The following is a 27,735-nucleotide window of genomic DNA, read 5'->3' as shown; positions in this document are numbered from 1 at the left end:
AGACATACGATACGTTGTGTGCCCCTCACTAAAATGAGCGTATACATGTACATATACGGGTTGAGAACATCACAAAATACTATCTGAAAGTTCTCATGCATTGACAGATCAAACTGAAACGTTATCTTTCCAGTGTATGTTGTCCTTATGTTATGGATATGAATAACTATTATTTTCTAAATCTTTCCAAGTCCCTTTTGCATTTAAATAGCCTAGTGTTGAAAAACTAAAGCTTAAAATCTATTCCTTGACATTTCTGTGTATGCTTAGGCATTTCGGTATAGGGATTTGTCTTTACTTTAAAGTTTAAACAACTGCCTAGCTTTTTTGGAGGATGGGGATAAAATGACAAACGGCACCTGATGTAGAGTGGAGCAGAGGGTTTTGGACAAGAATTAAAGGACCACTTCACCACTTTTCAACCTACCTTAATATAATTGGTACTAACTAATGTTCATGATAAAATGCCACAATTGTTTTCCTACTCAGTCTGTGTCTCATAGACGGCTGTGGGCAGTTCAGAAACCCAGTAACATCATCGATGGGGAATCCAAGCTAATAGAAACTGCAGGCTTTCTATTCCTGAAAAGTTGCAATGCGATCATTTAAGCCATTGTTCTCACGATAATAAAAAAATCTTGTTTAAAAGAAAATCTGCCTAACGATGATGTCACTGGTGGACGGGTTTCTGAACTGCACAGTGCACACAGCCCTCCTATGACAGGTTGAGTAGAAGTGGTCCTTTAACCTAAAAAAAACACTTTGGATGTGAGCATTGAGTGAGCTTTGATGTGAGTTTCTAGAGCTGTTTTACTCATCTGAATCATGCACACTGAACAACAATATCCAATGACAAATCAGTGATCACTTCACATTATCCTAAAATGTATTTTTTGAGTTATTTACCAGTAAGACGCCTGAGGGCGAGAAGCGACCTCGCCCTAAAGGGTGAGGATCGACCTCGCCCTAACGCATCCGCCTGGGTGACAGCAGACTGCTGGGCGAGCACTGGCGCTTTGGCATGGGTGGTCAGATCAACATATGGAATGAATTCTGTACTGGCCATATATGGAGTGTGTCTTGAGTGTACAGGGTTTGATGAGGTCAGATCAACATATGGAATGTCAGAACAGGTCAGCTCCATACTGTATATGGAGATCTAAGGGTGGCAGCGGGGGCAGTGTCTATAGGGTTTCATGAGGGCCCAGGTAGGGCCGGGCCTTAATTTTTGGGCCTGTTGAGAACTCTAGTTTTCGCCGGCTGCCAGCCGCGGCTGCACTATAGAAATGCACTCTGTCGAGCTGCCAACTTGCGCGGCCAATCAGGAACCACCGTTTTTACATAAACATAAATAGTTACGTCATCAGCCAATCTCTGATTGGCCAAGTGACGGCACCAACATACGGAGCCAATCCAATTGGCCGAGGGGGCCACCGACATACGCAGCAAGCTGCCAACTTGCGCTCTGATTGGCTGAGCGACGCCACCAAAAATACACAATCCCTGATTGGATTGGCCAAGCGATGCCACCAAAAATACACAATCCCTGATTGGCCGAGGGGAGCCACCAAAAATGCACAATCCCTGATTGGCCAAGGGGACCACCGACATATGCAGCACTTGCGCTCTGCTCGCGCAAGTAATAGGGGCCCGTCTAGTGTTTAAATGGACAGGTATCAGTCAAAAGAGAGACATCGAAGAGGAAGGATGGATGGGGAAGGATCAACATATGGAATGTCAGAACAGGTCAGTTCCATATGGAGATCTAAGGGTTTGAGGTGAGATGTAGAGTTGCTGGCCAATATTGATGACATCATATATGGAACTGACCTGTATATGGGCTTAATAGTATGATTATTTTATGTACATTCTCAGTGATTCCCTTGTGACTAAACTGAAAAAACAATACAAATTTGAATCATAACAAATATTGATGACATCACGTGATGTCGGCGAGGCATGACCATATATGGGGCGTGACTGACTGACTGACTGACAGGAAATGCACGATTTCATAGCAACAATAATCACTATCTTCATCACATCTGTTATCATTTTCATCGGCCTACTGTAAAAACTCATTAGCTTCAGATTTGTTTTATTTGAAGCACTAATGGGTATAGTTGCTAATGACTATTGCCAGGTGATTTTGCGAATTTGTAATGCAGTTTTTAATTTTCAGTTCTTAATATTACCTGTTCTATGATGGCATCATGGGAGGTGGGTCGATTTAGTGTGATGCTGAGCTAAAATCCCCACTTTGAGAAATAATTGATGAGGACACCTTTTGTGTGGGTCCAGGCTGCCAGAGAACAGCTCTCACCTCTGCAGGACTCTGTATACCACTCTTTCACTCAGGTTGCACGTGTGTGTGTGTGTGTGTGTGTGTGTGTGTGTGTGTGTGTGTGTGTGTGTGTGTGTGTGTGTGTGTGTGTGCGTGTGTGTGTGTGTGCGTGCGTGCGTGCGTGCGTAGGGTGGTGGTATGCAAGAGAAATGTGGGTGTGTATGTGTAGAAGATCTGTTAGGTCATTGGATCAGAATTGAGGGAAGCATGCTCCATTCGAATACGAGACATCTCACCCCTGAGTTGTCTTCCCTTTTTGACATGTCGGGGTGAGATGTCCGGTCAGCTCACCCCGGACATCTCACCCCGGAAAGTGAAGACATCTCACCCCGGAAAGTGAAGACATCTCACCCCGGTGAGATGTCTTTACTTTCCGGGGTGAGCTGTCTTCACTTTCTGACATTGCGGGGTGAGTTGTCTGTACTTTCCGTGGCACCCATTACAGTAGGCATAATTCAATTTCGGATCTAACTATCGGTTCCTACAGACGTGCGCAGTCACGGCTAATTATTTATTTATTTAACAGTAAAATCCGGTGAAACACTTGTAAGGAGTAGAGCGTCTCTCTCTCTCTCTCTCTATGCAGCATTGAGGGGGGGGGGGCCGGGGGGGGTCGTTTGTGGATAATGTTTGCGCTTCAAAGGCAGAGTACCTTGATCGACTTCCAGCTGCGTATGGTGTCAGAGAACAAGCTACGCCGCTACCAGCGAAAGCAGACCAAGGCTACACAGGGCAATCTGGCCCAGTTGTGGAAGGACTTGGAAAGGAACGATCTGACCATCATGGACATGCTAACTCTCGCTTCTGAAGTGAATGCCCCAGTGTGGAGATGAGCACACTGCACTGCACAACTTTTGACCAAAATGGGACAGCACACTGCACACAGCACAACTATTTTCTTTCTTTTTGTAGATATGACAACTTTTTAGTGCACAACTTTTGACCAAAATGGGACAGCACACTGCACACTGCACTGCACACAGCACAACTTTTTTCTTTCTTTTTGTAGACAACTTTTTAGTGTTTTTGTAGCAAACTGATGTTTTTTTTTTTTTTATGACAACTTTTTACTATATTTTTTAGTTTACATTTTTTCTATACTTAACTTTTTTCTATATTTTTTTGTACAAACTGATGTTTTTCTAAACTTTTGATGTTTACCTTTTTTTTATATTTTTTGTACAAACTGCTGTTTGAACTTTGTTTACAATGTTTCTATATTTAAATAAACTACATTACATTTGACCGTACATTTGACTCTTGTGTTATATTCTTGTGAAATATTCAGTAAAGTATAGCTCAAAGGCTACATTTATTCAGTCAGACTTTTGGTGAGTTGTCCTGACAACTCACCCCTAAACGTGAAGACATCTCACCCCGAAAGTGGCCAAAAGTGAAGACATCTCACCCCGGAAAGTGAAGACATCTCACCCCTAAAAAAGCAGGGGTGAGATGTCTTCACGTTTAGGGGTGAGTTGTCTGGACAACTCACCAAAAGTGGCTTTAGGGGTGAGTTGTCTTGTTACCCTCCATTCCACTTGCCTGGTCACCACTGTACGATGTTAGGATTCTTTTTTTTTTGTGTAGTAAAGCGGTTACACACACCTTTGAGCCATTTGCAAAAATTGCAAAAATGACCCTTAAATCTACCTAACATGCATTCATTACAGAAACAATGTTGGATGTTGGACTTCTCGGCCAATTGTTTGGCCGAATCTTCGCGTCGTGCGATGTCCTCGGTGTGTCTCTGGGTCGGAGACCGCACTATGGCGGGTGGTGGCAGATTCGGGTGCGCAGAGCTGCAACGAAACGCATGTCCTCTACTAGGGACATGATAGGGTTCTCAGTTGAGATCTTGGACTGTATTTAGCGTCGGAAGACGCTCCTTAGGTTTTTGGTCTGGCCTGGGTTGTCGTCAGGTCGTCTAGAAGTCAGATGTGCTGAGGGTGGTCGTCCTGAGCGTCTGGCGTTCTTTGTCGGCGTTTTTCAAGGACCATATAATCGGGGATCTAATCAGATACCAATTGTGGAGCCGAGGGTTCGTCCTGAGGTCAGGGGTGAGTACGAACCCTTGAAGAAGGCAGTTGATGATAATGTTATCTTATAGTTGTCCTTATAGTATCAATAGCTTAATCTCACTCAATCCTGTCTAGGCTCTTTCTTTATAGTCTTGAAGATGTCTCTGACGTCACTGTAGTGACGTCGGAGTGACATCTCATATCCTTCGTAACAAGTGTATTAATGGGATTAACAAACCACAATTACCGCAATTTCACACCAAATTATCAAGTCTACACACAAAGGACAATAGATGTTATATTTTTCTTCTTCAGACGAGTGAGTAATTACTTTATCTAAACATGGATCATACATGATACATTCCTCCCACGCTATAGCAGCATAATTGTGTTGCCATGGCAATGCAATCTGCTCTCCTATCACTTCACCAGATTGAAACCAGGAGTTGGTCCATAGCCTCAGATTCTTGTTTGTTGCATTTTAATAAAATGGCTGTAGAATTGGTTGAACGATGAGAGAGAAAATAAGGGTAATTGAATGTATAGTAGAATGATAGACTCAAGGTGGGATTAACGGCCATTAGTCATAGTGTGTCAATCTTGACCTTGCTGAAAGGCTACACTAGCTTGTGCAGTGTCCCATTTAAAAGAAGAAGGAAGAATCCTTTAGTCGCCAGTTTATCACCAGGAGGGACTTTTATATTTAAATGCCACATTCTCTGAATATTGGGGAACTTGAACTTCCTTTATTTCAGGATGATCATGATGAAGATGATGATAGCCTATACTGTATTGTCACAAACAAACTGAAATTAAGACAAGAAACAAATCATGTTACATTACATGTTAACATTACAGTCCCAAAAATCAATATTTTGAGGACCTTCGACATTGATTTATATTTAAAAGTCCCTCAGAACAAAAGCATGTGGTTTGAATAGCCTATACCTGATTTGTCTCAGGATATTTTAAATGGCAATTTTACTTATGAATTGTAGCGCGTATTTCTTCATGCTTATTGTACAGAAGCAAACATGGAGAAAAATATCAGGTACTGGACAGAAGGACAGTCTCAAAAAAGGAAAATGTCAGCAGCAGCACACTTATATCTTGCTCCACAAGTGAATATCTTATTATACCACCACAGATTACATTTTGAGTTTAGGCTACTACCTTAATTCCTCAGACACCATCAATAGCATACACCAAATACGGCATTTCATCCCATAGTAGATCCAACCACATTCATGCAACTTTTGTAAACACAAAGCGTAGAAGCGTATATGTGTGGGTGTGGGAGTGGGAAGTTGGGTTCTGAAGGTTACAAATACATTATGTCCCCTGAGTAGTTAACATCAGACCCTGAGCCAAGAGTATTGAGGCATGTTGTCATAGCAATGTAGTGTTCATCTTTGCAGTTTACCCCCCCCCCCCCCCTCTCTCTCTCTCTCTATTTGAATCACTTTTTTTGAGAGAGGGATGTTCAAAATTACAAAACAGGAGAAAGTTCAAATATTCGTCATCCTCACTGTAATGATAATGAAATGTGCCCATTTGAGAAATGGACATATAGGATATCCAATTTAGGATATCTCAGTCATTGGTTTAAACCACCCACTAGCATTACACCCCCCCCCCCCTCTCATAGTGGATGTGCAGCAGGTGCCAGAGGGTTTTGGAAAAGTGCAACCGCTCATATTGTGAACAGGAGAAACACGCTGAGTGAGTTCTGTGAGATGAGTGAAGACACTGAAGAGCGAAGAAGTCAAGTCAGACTGTGTGAGGGACGTCTTGAAAAGAGGTAAGATATGCATATTTTGTTTAGCTGTTTTGAGTTTAATAGCATCGCAGACAAATAAGGTTTGTGCTTGGCTGTGTGTGGATCCCCATCTTTGGGCAAACGACACCGTCGAGGTCGTACTACCGAATATACATTGTTGGACTTGAGTTTTAAGATTGCACTACTTCCTTAATTAATTCCAAAGCAGCAGCATGCTCTAAATGTGATAATCATGATCACATTTATTAGGCTGTAAGGACGATTGTGAGGCTTTGATGATCATAATCTTGTTTTTGTTTTGTTTTGTGAGATGTAGAGTTGCTGGCCAATATTGATGACATCATATATGGAACTGACCTGTATATGGGCTTAATAGTATGATCATGCACACTGAACAACAATATCCAATGACAAATCAGTGATCACTTCACATTATCCTAAAATGTACCAGTAAGACGCCTGAGTATTGCTTTAAGCGGCCTTTAGTAAACCTATGTGGTCAAGTGAGATCTAAGGAAAGTAAAAACTTGTGATACAGTGCCACCTTGTGGTTATACATGAGTAGAGAATTCTCATACTGAATGAAATGCACAATTCGGAAAGTAAAAAAACACTTGCCTATTATGTATTCCATTCTCTATTAGAATAAATACATCACACATTTATTGAATCTCCCATTGGAAATTGGTAATACTGATTGTGAAATGAATTTGTAATCTTGTACAAATGCAACTGGTGAGGTAGGTAATTTCACCTTCCATTGGCTTGTAGATCCTCCCCAATGTGCTTTAAACTACAAAACATTTATGCTGTGTATCCAATGTCTAAATTAGTGACACTATACATTCTTTCACTGATCAGGTTTCATCAATAGTATTTAAGCAGTGAGCTGGAAAAGATACAATACTGGTCTAATCCAAAATATATCTACACATCTGCACTCACTGGACATACATTGATACTGAAATATTGTTCTAGAATAAACTATATCTGAATAAACATGAAAAATGTAGATTGCAATTAGGGGTGGGCGATATGGAAAAACATAATCACGATATTTTATCACAATACATGATATCACTAATCCACAATATTATTTCATGCGTTTTTTAGGGTAATTGTTCAAGTTACTTAACAGTACAACCACCTACAAGGTAACAAACTAAAAGAGTAACAGAACATTTAGACCAAAATACGTATTGTTGGCTAATGAAACAGTCGTTCTGCAAGAGTATAAATTAAGGTAAATCATAGAATATGCATTTACTGTATCACGATATCTCTGAATATCATATCACCATATCTCCCAACCCTAATTGCAATACTTCACTTGTATTCTACAGTACATTCAGCTGACACCCACACACACACACACACACACTAAACTGACTGAAAAGTTAATCGTTCACTGGGAACGACATTAGAAACATCACAGTCTTCTCTCCACCCTTTAAATCAATTCCAATATTAAACCTTAAATTTCTGTTTCAGTAAAGCCCAGTACCATTACAAATGTAAAAGGTAACAAGTGTCTATTCTCTTTGCACAACACATACACAGCAGTACAGTATAAATCAGGTAGCGACTGAGGTTCAATTCAAGGTCTGGTGAAATCCTTAATTCTACAGTAAACCAAACAGTAGTTGTTTAGCAGGTTTCTTCTCCATCACCAACAGCAGACCTTTTCATTTCAGACAATGCAATTGCTATTTTAGTTCATATGAATAATTACTGCATTTAGATACATTTTTCCATTCAACTGTGATGTCATCATATTTGCACAGTGTGTTTTCACAGACATGATCACAACAAATAACATTGGAATGTAGCTGAATTTGTTTCATTGTGGTATTCAATGTCCTTAGCAGAAATTACAATAAATAAGGCATCTTTGTGAATTTGCCAACAGAGGGGGTTCGGTTTTGGCAGATTCTTACAAGACCTCCAGTACATAGTTACAGTATAAATAATCAAGGCTTGTTGCCTCTCTGTCCACTTCCTGGTCACATTCATTCTGATCAGTGATTGGTCTTTGTCAATCCGCTATGCGAACTGTCAAAGTCTGTCTGCGGGACTCCGATGGTCACAGCTCCACGACCGAGGTTTTAACAACTCTAGGAGGGAGGGCTGAAACAAAAACATCATCACACTTTAGTAAATACAACTCTATTCCAGCTTAATTACAGGCGTTGATACAATGTTAGAAATACCAGGCACAATTTAGGCATTTAGCAGATGCTCTTAATCCATAATACTGCCCATGGAGTCTTAAGAGGTGGGTTTCAGACTATGGCAGAATATTGGAAGAGAGTCTGCAGTTCTGATTGCATTTGGATAGTTTTGAAGAGAGAAGAGTCTGGGACGTGTGGAGAGTTGTCCGGGCCAGCAGGTTGTACGGTCGGATCAGACTTTGAAGAGGGAGGAGACATGGATAGTATTTGGGAGCCACTACCCAAATACTATCCATGTCTCCTCCATTGGTCTACAGTATATGGGGTCAACAAAAGATACAAAACAATACAGCATGTCTGTGTAACATACTCGTTAACGTTATCAAACATGCGTCCGACGAGCGAGAAAAATATAAAGGATTGGAAATAATTATTTTCCTTGATTTTACAAAGGACAACAATGGAAACAAGCCCCTGGGGATTTTTGTGTTATCCTTTGACTGTACTAGTAAGCATGTAAATAAAGAATTCAATGAAAGAAAAATCAAAGATATGCTGCGCCCCTTTGTAGCTGCCAGTGTGAACACGGCTATAACCAGCTCAACTTTATTTTGTAGCAAAAGCTACAAGTATCAACCATCAGTTTGTAATATATTGTCTCTTTTTCAGTTTGGGGCCCTAAAGTGAAATCTGGTGTATCCCTGGGTCAAAAACAAAAACTTACATACACTCGCATTTAGAGCCACACTTACTTTTTCCAAATAATTACATTTTAAACCTTCTCCCTCAACCCTAACATGTACATTAGATGTACATCTATCAGGATGAGATAAAGGCTCAGTCAGTCCTATGAGGCATTTGTTTTCAGAAAGTCTATTCTGGGCTCAACTTTTGAATGTTCAACCCAGGTCTTCCTCAGAATTGTCCGTTATTTATTTTCCCCAAGTATGCCATAGTCTGCGCTTTCCCAAACAAGCAGAATAACCGTTTGCAGCAGGTGAGCAATCCAGAATTGTGACCAGTACGTTAGTCATTGGTGACTAGTCCACTAGCTAACATTACTTACCTAGCAGACTATAATTGACTAATGAATAACGTTGCCACATGGGAAACAAAACACACAAACAACTCAGCAATTATAAAACCATATAATTCCTGAGATCCACAAGATATTGATCATTATTTTTGTCTGGATTAACTAGATAATTTACCTCCTCCAGGGGGCAATGTCGCTGGGCATACCACTCCTGAGAGTACAGACAGATTATGACCCCCTGACCGAGGAAGAGAGTTGTCCACATGATTATGTTCCAGATGGGGCCTTTCCTCTTGTCATGAAGGATGAAGTTAAACATCACTGTTGAGAAGAGGAAATGGGTGGAGGGATCAAAGAATAAAAATGGCAGAGTCGCATACGTGAGCCATACTTGTGTGACCCAGAAAACAGACAGGAAATATAGCAACACATTTTACAGCATTAGCACTGAACAGTGTACACTACAGTAGTGGAAACCTACAATAATTATGTGTCAAAGTCTTATGCATTTGTAATGGGTGTTGATGTTATTCCTCTTACTTCCGAAGCACATAAAGAGACAGAATAGGACGGGGTAAAAGAAGCCAAAGCAGATGGCCAGAATGTATTCATGGACCACCGCAGACACTGTAAAGACAAAAAACATGGCTCCTGCTCGGAAGCGCTTCTGTGATATCTAGAATGACAAACAGGGAGGGGAGAGGAAGTCTTTAACATTGATTATTTGTATCAGCAGCAGAATATTGCCAATTGAGTTTTACATGAATAATAATCTTTGCATTCTAATTATCTTTGCATTGAATTAGCATACAGTAAATGGCAAAAACAAACACTCACCCACAAAAAGTCCCGGTACACATAGTAATACAGCCAGTCATGGACAACTACATTCCAAGTGCGATAGTAATTGGCGAAGGATGTTGAGTTCCACCAATCCTTTGCAAAATGCAAAACAAAGCAATACTTAATGACAATTTAGTTTTAGATGACGAGAGTGACTCTACAGGATCTCTCTTGAGAACAGTACCTTGTAAAACATGCGGTCAGCAAAGCGAAGCATCTCTGCAAATGCATTGAGCCAACAGTGGAGGAAGGCAAAGAATGCCAGAAAGAGAACCAACGCTCCTACAGGAGAGGCAAAAAGACAAAAGTCATTTGTCAGCCTTATCATTACAATACATTACACTGAACAAACATTTAATAGCTATACAGTTTATCCATTAGATAGGATGAGCCTACCTGGCAGGATTGAGTTGAAGACACAAAGAACCATGGCCCTCAGGTCAAACAGCCCCCGACTGATGCGGAACTGTGGTATGCACAGTCGCACAAACACATAGTATGCATAGAAAAGACAACCAAGCACCTGGAGTGTCAGAGAGATGTGGAGAGAGAGAGAGAGAGAGAGACTTATCAATTTCCAGAAACCAGAGCCTGGTTTTACATAATGCCACAGTGAGCAACACATTAGCTTAGAGTTGCACAACTGAGATAGTTACCTGTAAAAACTTTGTGGCGACATAGCCCCACCTGATTACTGGATTCCTGCCAAAACAAGTGAGATACAAAGACAGATACAACATATAAGAGGCCTTACCAGTTTTATATTACAATAAATCAAAATGACTTTATAGATGATCTGATGATAGACATGATTACTATCAGGACAGTGAGGAATCAGTGCCTCCAAAAATATCAATGATAACATAAAAAAAAGCAAATGATTTACCTGGGGTACTTGTCTCTGTAGATAAGAGTGGGGGCAAACAGGAAGTAGAGATACTGAGAAAACTGAGGGACAACCGGACCTGGACCTGGAGATGGGAGAGAAGACAACTCACCAATCAAGCAACACAACAATAATGGAGCACAGAAATAGTTTCTACTGAATACAGAACAGTAAAATTGCCAACTAAGCCAATAGTGTATATTGCAACAGGCATGCCACATACATACTGGTTTTGTCTTTTGCCCAGGAAAGGACTCTGGGTACATTCTCTCTGACAAAGGAGTGGACCTTCATAATCAGACGCACCTGGATTCAGGTAAAAATAGACACAGATTACATAAATTAAAGCTATACTCTGTAATGTTCATGTCCTACAGTATGCCATATTCAAACCACACGCACTGAAAGTTTTGCCACTGAACTAATAGAGAATGCCTGCTTGCTCTGGGAGAAATTGAATTTAGACCTCCAGGCAGTACCACCTGACAATAGTGGTGAAATGTCTCAATAGAAGAGCAAAGAGACTAAATACAACCACTGCAATTACTATTGTATTAATATTCTCTACCATACAGATTGGTCAAAATAAAAACTTATTTCTAAAAATAATCAATCAATAATCATAGTTTTAGTAGACAGAATATTTACACATTGCCAATATTGTTAGACTGCGCTGTCCCCCCCCCCATCCCCCTGCCTGAGAGACTGTGCCACCCCTCGCAAGACCCCAGCACACCCCGCTGGTAAGACGAGAGAAAAAGACAAGCAGCTCGAAGCTAGATTCCTAAAAGTTAATTCAGCCACAGTATTTAGAAGTATTAAGTCCTACAGTTCAACTTGTTTATGTTTGCTACACACCAGTGCTTGTGTGTGTATGACAACAAACCACACACAACCCTGCTGTTCAGTAGCACCTGTTTATTCATTCCCCAAACATATAAATGTACAACAGACAGTAATAGAAGATGAAAAAATAAAATCTTTGTTCTTAAAATCATGAAGACTAAACCATCAGGATTATCACAATTTTCTATTTTTGATAACTTAGATATGATCACGATATGTAGCAACAGAGACAGGATTAATTTGTCAGTCACCAGTTTACCTGCTCCAGTATAATGGCGAAGCAGGATGCAGGTGGCAAGGCATGGCTGACCACCACGTAGATAGGCAGGAGACCCAGGCCTACAGCGTGGTACACTGAGAACAGTGAGCCCAACAGCATGGTCCAAAGCCTGGGGTTGCTGCAAGACTCTGACTGACTCTGTGCCCACAGCTGGAAGAGGGTGTAGGGAACCACAAGCACAGAGAGGAACATGCAGATCCATGTACACACCACCAGGGGGAACTGTCCAAATGCATAGACCAGTAGGTCAAAGTCCAGTACTAGCCTGAAGCAGAGAGACAAAGACAAAACACCTCGTAGAGATGAGACTTTGAGAGATTTTTACTTTGAGAGATTTTTACTCTCTTTCAACAAGACAGGGGGTGAAAAACATCTCACCATCAGAATGTTATGATTTAATAATCACAATCCATGACTGTGAAGGACAGCAAGCTCATTTAGTTAGTTTATTTATCTCACTCATGATTTAACACAAAAGTTTTACAGAATAAAGGTTAACAGATTGACCGAAAAGGTATGGGCTCATTAAGCCCACCTTATTAATATTTAAATTAGTTGTCACATAGAAAAAAGGAAACAAAGAAAAATATAGAAAACCAAGTATCAATGATGCTGCACTCCTTAAATATCAGAACAAACAAAACTGAATAAACACATATTGGGCTTTACATCAGACAGAAAAAAGCAGAACTAGAACAAATAGGAGTGCACAATATCCGATTATTTGCAGAACAATGTTGTTTTTTTGTTTTTGTTTTTGTATCCCACGATTTTGTAACCCATTTTTCACCCCCGTGTCAATTATCTAATGTGATCCTGGGCTCTACACACCCTCCGCCAACCTAGTCCCCATGGGGGAGTCAGGGACATGGGGAGAGCAACGGACTTGAACTCATGCTTCCTTCATGCCTGAGTGTCCAAGTTGCTCCTTTACACCTGACAGGGGAGAGTTTCCCTGGTTGGACGTAGCACGTGGAAGGAACACATTATTCCAACCAGTTCCTTTCCCCTCCATCAGGTGCCCCGGCTGGCCAGGGGGAGGCAGTTTAGAGACCAGGATTAGTGCATGTTTTTTGTGAGGGTACCTATACCTACCCTAGGGGACACGGGGAGAACATGCAAACTCCACACAGAAAGGCCCTGTCGCCAACCCCGCCTCGGGTATGGGCACTGATGACACGGAGGAGGCAACACGCCACCAGCACCCACAGCGTCCCGAGCGGGAATCGAACCCAGGACCTTCTAGATGTGCCACCGTGCCCCGCAGAACAATATGTTTGACAAATTTATAGTAGTTATCCCTTAACAAATAGTATTTTATAATAACTACCATTTATAATGAATTCATCAGTTTTATATATGTGAAGTGGTTGCTCCATACATATAAATATTATATTGTTGTACACATAGGAAACAGACAAAACCCCACCAATTCACACGTATCACTGTACCATCCAGGTTGTGTATCTTACCTGCCTTCATCGATGAAGTCAACCACCAGAGTGCTGAGGATGAACAGGATTAGGAGGGCGATGAACATGTGGTAGATGGTCCTGATATGGTTCACCTCAAACAGCTCACTATGGACAAACAGGGAATACAGAGAAAGTAGGAACACATACACAGTATGACTACATGGATATACAGACAAGCTTCATACATAAGATATCAATTTTCTTTAACTCACTCTAAGAGGGACCTGCGGTTGACAAACTGCTTGCCCGGGCCATGGGGTGGACGGAGATGCCTAAAAGGGAGACAACCGCAAGTTGCAGTTTTATCAAACAAAGAACAGGATTGTATGAATCAGTATAGATGTTTGAAATAATGAGTGCATGATATACAAGCTCACAAATCTGCTGTTTTCAGTGCACCCGTACGCAACAAAGTATAACTCAGGCTTATGTTCAAACAGTCAGTGACTTTGTAAGAAACACTGTCCGAGCCAACATACAGGAAAGATGGTGAAAATGTGCAATACCGGAGTTTGCTCCTCTCTTTGTCCGACAGATGGGGTGAGAAGACAGCAGGCACAGGAGCAGGTTCTAGGCTGGCCGACTCCTCAATCAGACTTTCCATAAACTCATTTACATGGCAGTCAAATTGACGTATCAGGTCACTTTTTAAGTACTGAAGAGATAAGACAGGCACAGATAAATGGTTCATATAAAAACGAAATTACGGTACATGTAGTAATGTAAAATGTTTATAGTTGCGTTTTAAGTTTATATAAACAGATCTGTAAGATCAGGTCGCCTTTACACTACGTACGTTTGAATCATTAGGCAGGACAAATCAGAGGCTTAAAAAAAAAGTACCTAAAATGTATTTTACCTGGTGAACTGTTAATATTTCTTAATCTGTTATATTGCTAAGAAATAGTCTACCTACTCTTACTATACACCTAAAGTCTATTAGCTCTTTAAGTCCTGCTTAAAGATCTGTCTCAGCAGAAATAGAAGATGGTTCTAGCAGTTTACTAACCCATTGTTTATTATAAGGTTGTAGCTCCTGTGTTTTTCAGTTTATCAAAAATTGTATATGTTGGATCTGATCTACAGTAGGTATTTATTTGAATGCACATTATATGGGACCCTGACGAAGGCTGATTGCCGAAACGCGTTGGTCCTCCCTTTTGTGTAATGATCTTTGCCATGCCTTAAAGCTTACAATAAAAGTTTCACTGGAACAGAGTGCCTTGGATCCTCTTCTTTATTTGCACATTGTATGTATATTGTATTTTTTCTTAGCCACACATCCACTCAAGACTTCATCATGTGAGACACAAGCACACTTATCTCACTACATGATTTCATACACATCTCATAAGGACCGCAATGGAATCAAGCAGTGAGATACTGACTGAGCTTTTTGCATTTATTCTTATGCTGAGCCAGCCACATCATATCATGATCAATGTCAATCAATCTTAGAGTATCTTAATGGCTTAATGGCTGATTGTTTGAAAGATGGTCATCACATCACATCATATGATAGATAATGGCTTACTCAATTTCACATCTCTTCGTATTTAATGTACAGCACTGGTGCGAAGAAAAGTGGTTTAGTGGAGCTCTCTCCGAGATAAAGATGGCGTCTTTTCCAAATCCATAATTTGATTGACTGACCTCTGCTTTTCTCTTAAGCTGTAGTTTCTTGCTGATTACACGTTCAACTTCTATTGTTCCTGAAATGATATAGAAAGCAAAGCCTGCAGTAAGCCAACAGTGATATCAACAAATGACATTACTAACCAAAATATAAAGTTTCCTGCTGCCACCAAATCACTCCAAGGAGATTCTGCTTAATCAACTCCTTTGCAGTATGTGTTCTGTATTTAACCCATTATCAGGAGCAGTGAGGCAGCGTTCGGAAGCAGTTGAGGGTTAAGTGTCTTGCTCAGAGATTTTTGAGTGGTGCAACCACTCCAAGGAACAGCAATGTCCGTGTTTAACCGTGATTGTGTGTGACTATGAGCACCAGGTGTTCAACCGTGTTTGTGTGTGACTATGAGCACCAGTACCAATGAGTACCAAAGTGGCGCTGTTGTGCCAGAAACAGAGAGAGAGAGAGATAGTGCTGCACTGTTGCCTGCTAATGAGAGAGAGAGAGAGAGAGTTCATCTTGTGTTATAGTAAATGCTAGCCAATAGCAAGTGTCACATAATAACAGCAAAGTTCAGGGTAGCTGAATTGACTCAGCTTGAGTCATATTTAACTAGTTATAAAAGGACCTCATGTTAACAAATCTCAACAGGAGTTGTTCTCCTCCACACAGGCTACGGTTTCCCAAGATTTTATCATCAATAAGGGAAACAGACAACTGGTTGTCTGCACAGACCAAGTGAGTAAGTAAGTACTGATTTGCTTTAAGGTCATCTCAGGCCATTCCATGTCATTCCTGGATGTCTTTTTACTAGGTCAGAGGTTTTTTATGAAGGCAATGAGCAAATAAGCCACTCCTTGTCAAATCTCATGACTAAAGACTTGGGCAATCCTTGTGAGAGGATTTGCGTCAACAGAGTGATGAGGTATGGTTGTGGAAGCAATTACCTTGGTTGAATTATATGATGTAAAATGGCAACTAAATGCCATCATGACTTACATTTTGTTTGATATCATCAAGTGATTGACAACGGCCTCCCCGAACACTTGAGAGCCCCACAATCCACCATGCTTTTAAAAATGGACTCAAAACATAACTTTTAATTACGTCTTTTAGTTTTTTAATCAACTGTGGAGTGTCACTAATGACTCGTACACACTGCACGATATTTGCTCCGATTATGCTGTCGGGGAGCATTTTTGGCACTCGCCGACAAAACTCCCGATCTGAGATCGGGCTTTGATCGCCGAGTTTTGGCTTGCCGTGTGTTCGCCGACGCCTTCCCGAGCATTTCTGAATAGCTAGCAGGTCTCGCGCTTGTATCATGGCATCCTGCACTTACGTGTCGAGATGTCAAAATGAATTGGAATAAAAAACAAATTATGTAGCCTATATGTATCGGGTCTGGATCGCATCTTGGTGAACTCTTGCAGTGTGTGATGCCTAGTCTGCGACCAATAGTTTAGTGTGAAAGCCACAAAGATATGACAGTAAAAAAAAAAGAAGTGTGAAATACATAACGATCTGATGACTGGCCGACAACTTCTGCATTGTGTAGGGGCCATAAGCAACCGGCGGCTAGGTGAGCACCACACCAAGGAGAGGCACTGGGGCAGAGACAGAAAGCAGCATAGAGGCCTGGGCCATGGCTCAGCGGTCCAGGCACCTTGGCTGGTAATCCAGTCTGTCAGTGTGCCACGGGTTCGACTCCCGATCTCAACGGCCTTTACTGCATGTCGCCCCCCCCCCCCCCCCTATCTCTCTCCCCATTTCCTGTCAGCCTACTGTCTGTCCCTCCATAAAAAATATAAAATAAAAAGGCGAATGAATGTTTTTTTTCTCCAGTTTTCTGACGTTATTTTTGTGCCTTTTACTTTTAAACACTGCTGCCCTTTGTGATAAAAAAATGCATGCAAAGTGCATAAATAAAATGTATCATTATTTGCAGAAAAACATTCTGAAAAAGAAGACAGAAAGTCTAACAATTAGCTCCAGTGGTACAAAAAATCTGGGGTTTTTGGGGGAGACTGGGGGTTTAAATCAAGGATAGAACAGGAAAGTTAAAGAGGGTAGCTTTAAGCACCAAGTACAACAGCGCTTCATAATAGCAATGCTGTTATAACTAAGGTTAATTTTGGGGAAAGTTTACACAGTAGCTTTATTTAACAACAAATGTGGAAAGGCATTTCTGGTTCACTTTGCAATGCTCTGTTCAGTTGGTTCAGCATGAGCAGTGATTAGTCTACTTTTGAAGGGACATAAAGACAAACCCTGTTTTACATTGACTGACTTGGCCTTTGCCAAAGCCATAACAATTGCTTTTAAACCCCATCATATTTTGTAACCATCTCTCTCACTATCATCAGCTGATTCAATGGTTTATTTAACACTATCTCACAAGATAAGAGTCAAAGCTTTTTAGCATTTTTAGAGATATCCAATCATAAATTTGTTAAGGTCAACACAGGGACAAAAGAAGAATGTCAATAGAATTGAACGTCCACTTATTTATTCTTGTACGTTATACTTGTGGGGTTTATTAAGAGAAGCTGTTAAGGCCACCATTTATTATTTTTCAACTCCAGTATTTCATTAATGCTTCTGTGAAAAAACCAATAAACAAAGTTATAAAAAAAAAAGAATTGAACGTCCACTTAGATTTTGCAATCGCTCACGCAAATGCAAAGCATCAAACATGGAAAATGTGTTACTTTGTTCAAATGTTCATGTCTGATTTACATTGGTGTACAAAGTACAGCCCAAAATCCTTGATCTTCTGCAACATACTGTCTGTCAGTGTCACCACGACCTCATAATCAGTTCATTGACCAATGACTTAGATAAGAGCTGTAATGTCTCAATTCTAAAATAAATAAAAATTAAAAAGTTTTAGAGTATAGTGTGATTACAGTTCAAATTACACATTTTCCTTTGTAGAATAAATTCTTCCCATTGATTGATTGATTGAAAAATGTATTAACAGTTTGCAGAATTACAGTACATTTCAAGCACAAACTCAATACAAAGGCTGTTAACTGTGAGTGGACGACCCAATTAAGCATTACACTTGTTTCCAATAGGGTCCACCATGTTCAATTATTATAATATATTCCACCATTATATATATATATATTTAATAAAAATTTAGAAGTATTCAGTCAGCCTCACCATTGCTGGTTTTGTGTTCATCTCCACAGTCTGGTTGGTCAGTTCCTTCACTGCTCTCCTCAACAATGGAGTTGGAATTGAAATCAGAGAAGATTGGCATCCTGGGGAGAGCTCTACTCCGGGACCGCAAACCATTGTCATCCTCACTCGCCATCCTGTCAAAAAAAGTTGAACTTGCAAACTACTGGTCAAACTTGATATTATAAAAATTAAGTCAGTGCGCTTCTAATTGCTTTACACCTGACCATTCACACGAACGTTTGTCTAACAAGAAAACTCATGAGTCCCAGGGATGGTTTGATCAACACAGTACTATAGTAGTACAAATGAAGCCCACTTGGCAATGAAATCAGTCACAGCATGACAGAGATACAAAGCTAATAAGATAGCTCACTACAGCCAGAATGACAACAAGTGTGACATAGTGCACGCTAAACAACTAGCTAAGCCAGCAAGCTACTCCTAGTAAACATGTTGGTTTCATCATGAACAGTGTCAGACTGTCAGTATTAGTACGTGTGACAGCTTGGCAAAATGAGAAAACGTTAACTTGTAGCCGCGACAAAATCCGTCGCCCCTGACCGGCGGCTAGCAAACAGGTTGATACAGGCAGTGGCATCAGACATTCAAACAAGAATATTTCGCTCTCTCCTCAATGCTTACTTGATTGATTCTCCGTGCAGCGGCAGGTCCCTCAGTTTAGTCAAAGTCAACTACTCGACCTCCAAACGCACACACATAAATGTTAAGTTGTCAAGAAGTCAGCTGTCCAGTGTCATGAAATCAGATCGGCAGCAGTGCTACTGAATCCTGATCACCTACTTCCCACTATGTAAATAATGAAGTGATGTGATGAGCAGCTCGCGGTGATTGGCCAAAATGTCTCTCCTCCTGTTCTACGTCACGTCACCGTTGCCTCTTCACCCACGTTTCATAGTCTTCTTTTGTTATGATACCCCCCCACCCCCACCCCAAAAACAAAACAGCATGCCCACATGATCCCAGGTTGGATTGTTTTCAAATTTCCATTGCGGTGTCTGTGAGATGATGATGATGATCCAGGGAAGGTCCTCGAAGTAAGAAATAAGTAAGGGAAGGTCATGGCAAGGTGTATGTTGCACGCAGAAACTCCAGGTGCACGGCTTCAATGAAAATTATGCTGATGAAGGCTTCAAACAGTGACGGTGAGGCAAATAAACTGAGTGCTGGCTGGCCTGTTCCTCTTTTCATTAAAAGACAAGCTTGTGTGTGTGTGTGTGTGTGTGTGTGTGTGTGTGTGTGTGCGTGCGCGCATGTCTCTTTTATGCATGCCCACACACCAGGGCATTGGGCATAACACTTGGGCATAACAGTGTGCTATGATCCAGGGAATGTATTGGTAGGTCAAAACCCATACCACACTTACATACAATCCAAGCCCACTTCAACACCCATGCCTAGCCAGCCACCTAAAATCCCATGTCATGCCCACACCAACAGTCCAAACATGCCTATATACACACCGATACCAACACTGTGGAATGCCATGAACAACCTTTCTGGAACATCCCTAAAGGATCCTTATTCTCTTAACCATCATGTTTCATAATTGTTAGGCTATATTACACTTCCCAAATATTCTGCTCAAACTACATTGAGCCCTATGATGGATGCTCCCACATTGGAAATTATAACAATCTGTAAATGCTCTTTACAGATAGCAAAACCACCAACCCACCAACATTTGATGTCCAGAGGCTTCAAGTAAATAATTTCATTATATTATTTGGTACATCTGTAACTCAGAAAAATGTACTGTACAAAAACACAAGGGAGACATGCAGTGCTTAATTCTTCACAAGCCACAACGGAAAATGTACTGCTTCCTTCACATACACGTGTGATAATTCATAAGGATCTATAAAAAGTTTATTAAAAAAGTATTCATTGTTTAACCATTCCTGAACATGTAGACTACACAAACATATTGCTTTGTTCCAAACATGGGCAATGCTGGGCACATTTCTATTCACTTATAAAAAATAATTTCACTTTATGTTCAATTTCATTGAACATAAATTACGGTAAAGAACAAAATCTGCATTGTAGCCCGTCAAACGTCTGGGATGAGAGAGATGCAGATGGCTTGTTTCACATGTTGATCTGTTTATTATGATAGTGCCTTAAATCATTCCATTAAAGGTGAGGAGACAGAATGAGTAGGACTGTCGTTTTAAAAATAAAATAAAATAAAAATCAAGTTGCATGGTCATTTCAGCATATACATTATAATAATAACAACCCATGATCTATGTACAATCATTATACAATCATTACAAAGGTGTTTGACAATAAAATAAATAATATCAAGTCCAGCAATGTAATCCTATCAAAAATATTTCATGCAAATAATTCAAACACAGGCTAAATTATCTATTTTGGTTGTGATGAAAAACACTTATTTACATTTAGTCAGTTAATTTTAACATTTCATCATGTCACATGCACACATTTGTCACACAGATATGTGTGCACTGCACTCACATGCATGACTATGCTCTCACACACACACGCAAGCGCACACGCACACACACACACACACACACACACACACACACACACATTCCGCACTTCCTTATGCACGCATGCACGCACGCACGCACGCACACACAACACACGGACGCACGCACGCATTCACGCACGCACGCACGCACAACACACACACAACACATGCACGCACGCACGCATGCACAGAGGCTACAAGAAGCAGAGAGGTCCCACAGTAGCAGATATCTCAAGCTCTTGGAGAGATGTCCCTCTCATCTCTACCCCCAGGTCTCTGACAGGAAGGAGCTCCATATCACCTCGATGGAGCTCTGAGCTCCCTCTAACCTTCAGCACTACCTCCACCTGCTCAATCATCAAAGAGACAGACAACCATACAGACATGTGAAGAGGACTTACTTATTTCTTACTGTACAGTAAAGTCAAGTAAAGTAAAATGATTGGTATTAAAGTAACTGCTGGAAAAATTTAAGGATTTTTTTCAAATAGGAATCATGTAATTCCTATGATCTTTTACAGTTAAAGGAACACTATCACACTGTTGATGTGCATTCCTGATCAGCATATGGGTGAAGCTGAAAACTGACATAGGTCTATTTATTATTATATATTCAATGATAGTTCAGAGACACGCAGAACACTGCTCAGTTATACAGCTGCCAATGGAAAATGTGTCCTACAACAAATCTATCATGTTGAAAATAGTGTTGTAAGTTGCAGTTGCTCAAATGGCAATCATTTAGATACTTAAGTACTCAAGGTAGTCTTCAATGACTTACCTCACAACCATTCCTGGTCAAGGAGGTAAAGCAGGGACCAATCTCTGTACTGGAGTCTCCCAGGAAGTGGAACGTTCTATTGGTTGAGTTAATTTCAACGGTTTTAGAGGATTGGTTGGCTGGGCATCTGATTGTCACACTCTGAAAAGATGTGTGGCTGTGTAACCGTAGAAATCTCAGCTGGACAATGTCGAGACCAGCATACCCAAACTACAAGAGATAAAAAATATGAATTTGAGTCACAAAGAAGAAACATTTAATCCATGTCAGTTGTCAATTAGTTTGTCAGTTTTACCTTGTTTCCTCCAAGTAGTTGGCTGAACCACTGAACAGGCTTCGTTGCCTCTTTTTCCCATCTACCTGTAATCTGCAGACATGGGTGTTATATCACTACAGGAAAGCTCCATTGACCACAACATTACAATTTAGATATTTTGCATTATGCTCTAGTCTAAATAGTTTTAAGATGTTGATATTCATTTTGTATTCATCCTTAGGACCCCAAATCACACCTTGGAAAGCATGAGTGTCTATTTCAAACAAAGTGTTTTTTGACTGGGGGGGTCATATTTTGACAGCAGGAATTGCCTGCCATAATAAAGCCAACACTCCCCACTCACAGGTAGTACCCCCCCAGAGAGGACGTATAGGGCCTTAGTCCTACTCCTCCTCCCAGCCAACTAATGATGTACAGTACAAGACAGGCATACATGTCAGGTAAACATTTATAAAACAGCCTGGCTCCAGACCATAGACCCCACCCGCTCACTGGGTGGACGATCTCTGGCTTCAGTTTGATAATCAGACTAATAAGATCTGCCTAGACTCTAACATACACTACTACCTAAATAACATACTTGGCATCTGTGGACAAATAGCATAGATTTATCTAAATAATGTAGCAAAAACAATGTATTGTTTTTGGCTTTTTGCCTTTATTGATAGTGAAGATGGACAGGAAAGAGGGAGGGAGAGAAGGGTAGAGACATGCAGCAAAGGTCGTCATGAAAGGGACTCGAACACGCAAGGCGCTGTCAGGCCATATATGTGGCATGCGCCTGGACCAGTAGACCAGCGGGCGCCCCAAGTCAATATCATTCTGAGCAGTGAAACGCGAGTATACCTGTGACTGTAGAGGCGGTATGCATGTTGTTCCTCCGGCTGTGAAATTGCAGAACACTTGCACGGCATCATAATGACAACCCTGGTTAGGATCCATATAGAAATACCCTGAAAGACAACGAACCACAGTTGCTTTAAAGTCACACAATTTAAGGCTGAATAAAATCCAAGTCTCAAGTCTAAAGCTCTGCAGCAATGAACTGTTTTCTCAGTTGGTTGCTCACATACTTGGCAGAATATTTTCATTTTCATTCACAAAAGTTTAATTTGACTAATAATGGAATTACAGCTATGCAAACTAATCATAAGTGATGAAAGTTTAAAGGGACTAGGGACCAGGGCTATTATTACTGTATATTTTCTACCATTTTTACTATAGGAGAAAACTTTCGCACACCTAGAAATCAGGCGTATATGCACAGGTGCGTACTGCGTAGGCCAGTGGACATCAATGAAAGCAATAGAATACACCCGCACACTGTGTATTTGCTCGGTACATGAGTATTTACTTATTTAATGACCTTCTTCAGGCATACCATATTTACTTAAAGCGATTCAATATGTATGACATGATTCAGACTATTCAAATGATATTGTCGTAAAGTTATTACATAGCTTACCATCATTCAGGTGTGGGTATATGAGTCCCAGCTCATGGCAGGTCGTACCAGGGCTATCCTTGGTTCCTTGCGGCCTGCTGAGGTATTCATGAGCCTCATCACTCACATATCTCCTGGACACTGAGTGGGGCTGTTATTGTGGAACCCATATATAAGTCAGTCTTTTAGATATAATATTTTTTTTGGTTGATTTATTGATTGATTGATTGACTGATTGATTACTTTATTAACAGTTTGCAAAAAGAGGCACGTGGCACAGACAATAATGCTAAAAGGTTTCCGTTAGAGTCCTGTGTATTCAATTCATTGAGACATCTAAAGACAAACAATAATTGACAATACTATGCGAAAAAAATCATATATACGAGTTGTAGGAGCCAATATGGGTGTTTTGATTTATTTTTGATTATTACTACTTATATGGTGGTGTTGTTGCACCGCCAGGCCACTAGAGGGCAGTTGAATCATTGGTGGTGGGCTGGGCACGTCACCTGATCTACTCATTGATAAAATGGACACTCATGTGAGAGCCGGTGTGTTGGTGCGTGGACGTGAGACGGTGGAGGGAGGAGACCTGGAGGATTCGGGTGCTTCCGTCAGCGTGGCGTTTGGTTACCACAGCAACAGGGAACCGCGAGTAGGAGAACGGTTTGAACATTGTTTGATTTCATCACTGACCGGCTTTAGCGACTAAAGACTTTGGGACTTGGGTGTGGGAGGAAGGTGGAGGAATACCGACCGACGGCCTGTATAGGTCCGGTGGTATTCCGAAACAGTTCCGAACAGACCCAGCAGCTAGGGTAGTAGCAGGATAAAGCCATTATGGCTGGAAACGGGAGGAAAGGAAATGAAATGAAATGAAATGAAATCTATATTTACCCAGGGTATCAGGGCTAAGCTCAAGAACTTGTTTCCAGCCAGGCCCTGCTCATAGAACACATTTCATCGTAGTGGTTGATGCCTTGTTCAAGGGCATTTCAGCGGTGGTAATTTTAACGTGTCGGACGGCTGGTTCGAACTGGGAACCTTCCGGTATCTAGACCGCGCCGCTATCCGTTCGGCCACCGCTGCCACAAGGAGGGGATAAGAGCAATACTAAAAGTGCGAGCCAAGAGAAAAGGGTACGGTCAGACAATGAGAGTGGAGGTGAGAGTGGCCAAGATCAAAGCGACGCTAGGAAAAAATCAAAGGTTTCGGATGTAGCTGAAATTAAGTTTGTGGTGAAATTTAAGGATAGGAGTGATAAAGGGCTAAATCCACTTAAATTGTCGGCGGACATTAAAGATAAGCTGGGAGATGTGTTGAACGTGAAGGTGATGATGAACGGGAATGTGCTTATCTTCTGCAGAAATGAAGGCCAGAGACGAAAGGCAATGCAGGTTAAACAGTTGCTCGGCAGACCAATTGAATGCTTTATTCCCAGCGGCGGTATGAAAAATACCAAGGGAGTGATATATGTGAGCCAAGATATAACAGACAAAGCAATTGTGGAAAAGACAATTGGGGAAGGTGACAGTGAAACAGTGGTTGAGGAAGCGAGGAGGTTTAAAAATGGGGGCACGGCGGTGCTGCTAACCTTTAAAAAAGAAGTGACCATAATGCCAACGAGAGTATATCTTGGATATATGAGTTTCCGAGTGAAGGAATATATCCGGCCCCCAATGCGCTGCTACAAATGCCAGCGTTTTGGGCATGCAGCCGCGGCATGTAGAGGGAACAGGAGGTGTGGAAAGTGTGGAGGGAGCCATGAGTTTGCAGAGTGTCAGGCAACGGAGGCTAAATGCTGCAATTGTGGGGGTAACCATATTACTTCATATAGGGGATGTGAACACCATGTAAACGCCACGGAGGTTGAGAGAGTCAGAGCGGGAGGAGAAATGTCCTACGCGGAGGCAGTAAGGAAAGTGAGGGGAACAGTGGAAGCAGCCGAAACAGTGAGGGCAGGGGCGCCCCCTGCCGGGCCAGTGGGGATGGAGCGGGGTGTGCAGGGAGTCGAGAAACGTGTAGTCATGGCGGTTCTGGCAGAAGTTCTGTGTGCACTCACCGCCAGGAAATCACAGGAACCATTAACGCGGGCAAATGCAATCAAAATGGTGGTAGATGCAGCAGAAAAGGTTGTTGGAGAGGCACTGCAGGTAGACCCAGAGCAGCTATTCTCCTTCATGGGGCAGAAAGAAATGGAATGGGCAGCAGCAACAAAAGAAAGGAGGGGTGCTGACAGGAGTAAGCGGATAGAAGAGGGAACTGAAGACCACAATGAGGATGATGATCGTTAGGTTGATGGTGTTTTACATATTACAATGGAATGCAAGAAGCTTGATAGCAAATGGGCAGGAACTTAAAAGGGTGATAAAAGAGCACCCGAACAAACCAGAAATAATTTGTGTACAGGAGACCTGGCTCAGACCATGTCTAGATTTTGTGATCCCTGGGTATGAGAGCATAAGGCTGGATAGGAAAGAACAAACGGGAGGGGGGTGTGCAACATTCGTAAGGGAAAATATACAGTACAAAAGGGTGGAAATCAAGACTGCTCTAGAGTGTGTGGCGGTGAGGGTATGGGAAAAGGATAAGTGGATAAATATTGTGAACTTTTATAACCCTTGCTGTACACTGATCCTAAGTGAACTTGAGGAGGTTATGGAGCAGATAGGGGTACCGGTGATCTGGGTGGGGGACTTTAACTCACACAACCCCCTCTGGGGCAGTAGGATGAAAGACAGCAATGGGAGCACAGTGGAGGAGGTTATGGACAGATACGGATTGGTGTGTGCAAATGATGGGAGGCCAACTAGGTTTGATGTAAGAACAGGGGCCGAGTCCTGTATAGATCTAACGATAGTATCCAGTGAGTTGGCAAGGGTGGGGGAGTGGGGCTTCCTGGACACAGGACAGCATGACACAATAGGCAGTGACCACTACCCAATACTGGTGAGGTTTGGGAAAACACTGGTAGCTGAAGAACGAGCAAGACCGGGGTTCTTTGACTACAGCAAGGCAGAGTGGGAGGAATTTGCAGAAAAGTGTGACAATGATTTAGACAGTGTGAATGGGGAGGGAACCATAGATGAGTGGAATGATAGCCTGTGCGCAATGCTACTGCACAAGGCGCGGGAGTGCATACCTGTCAAGAGAAACCCTAAAGAAAGAGTAAGTGTCCCATGGTGGAACAAGGCATGCACAGCAGCAATTCGAGAAAGGAACTCAGCGTATAGAGAACTGAGAAGGAGCCCGACAGAGAACAATGCAATAGAGTATAAAAAGTTCAGAGCTAGAGCTAGAAGAGTGATTAAGACGGCAAAAAAGGAGTGTTGGAGGAATTACTGCAAAGGCCTAGGAGTCGAGACCTCAGTAGGGGAAATCTGGGCAGCGGTTCACCGAATGTCAGGGGTGAAAAAGAGAAGGAGGATGCCAGTGTTAGAAAAAGAGGGGGCGGTGGCTAAAAGCAATGTAGAAAAAGCAAGAATGTGTGAAAGTACGTTTAAGGCTGTGCATAGTGGGACGAATATTGGAGAGGAAGGTATAAGAAAAAGGAATGAAACTTTAAGCCAACATAAAGCTAAACTCCAAGTGAACAGTGACAACACTGATGTGGTCAATTTGCACTTCTCTATATCAGAACTGCGGAGAGCAATAAAGAACGGGGGGAAAACCGCACCAGGAAAAGACGGTCTAAGCTACGAGATTTTTAAGAGAGTAGGGGAGCTAGTGTTGGAAGAGATTCTGGCCCTAATAAATACGGTATGGGAAGAGGGAACCCTGCCTTCAGCCTGGAAGCAAGCAGTGGTAGTTCCAATTGTAAAGCCAGGGAAGGATGCTGCAAAGCCAGGATCATACAGGCCTATAGCACTGACAGCAGTACTGTGCAAAATAATGGAAAGAATGGTGACGGACAGGCTAGTATATAAACTAGAGAAGCAGGGGTGGTTTAGCCCAGTACAGAGTGGGTTCCGTAGAGGTAGGGGCACCATGGACTCCGTGATATCCCTGGAGTCGGATATAAAGAAGGCCATGATTAACAAGGAGGGACTGGTAGCAATGTTTTTGGACATTGAAAAAGCCTATGACATGTTGTGGAAAGAGGGACTAGCCATAAAACTCTATGATGCAGGAATTCGAGGGCGCCTACTAAATTGGATTCAGGACTTCCTAAAGAACAGGGTAATACAGGTCAGAGTGGGTGAGGCCCTATC

The 27,735-nt window shown here is 41.7% G+C and overlaps 1 protein-coding gene across 1 annotated transcript; it reads right to left on the bottom strand.

Annotated features, from left to right (window-relative positions):
* Positions 1-7,139: 7,139 nt before the first annotated feature.
* On the bottom strand, positions 7,140-19,376 carry soat1 (sterol O-acyltransferase 1). Its single transcript, XM_079506318.1, has 16 exons — positions 19,141-19,376; positions 18,478-18,632; positions 15,333-15,391; positions 14,186-14,334; positions 13,892-13,951; positions 13,677-13,784; positions 12,184-12,469; positions 11,306-11,384; positions 11,079-11,163; positions 10,849-10,894; positions 10,589-10,715; positions 10,377-10,474; positions 10,187-10,285; positions 9,890-10,025; positions 9,525-9,670; positions 7,140-8,269 (listed from the first exon to the last, which is right to left on the bottom strand). Exons 2-16 carry the CDS (start codon positions 18,629-18,631, stop codon positions 8,198-8,200), a joined length of 1,704 nt encoding a protein of 567 aa, XP_079362444.1. The 5' UTR covers position 18,632; positions 19,141-19,376; the 3' UTR covers positions 7,140-8,197.
* Positions 19,377-27,735: the final 8,359 nt, after the last annotated feature.

The sequence above is a fragment of the Electrona antarctica genome, assembly GCF_951216825.1.
Source record: "Electrona antarctica genome assembly, chromosome: 7".
Classification (NCBI taxonomy): Eukaryota; Metazoa; Chordata; class Actinopteri; order Myctophiformes; family Myctophidae; genus Electrona; species Electrona antarctica.
This window is presented reverse-complemented; position numbering and strand designations above follow the sequence as displayed.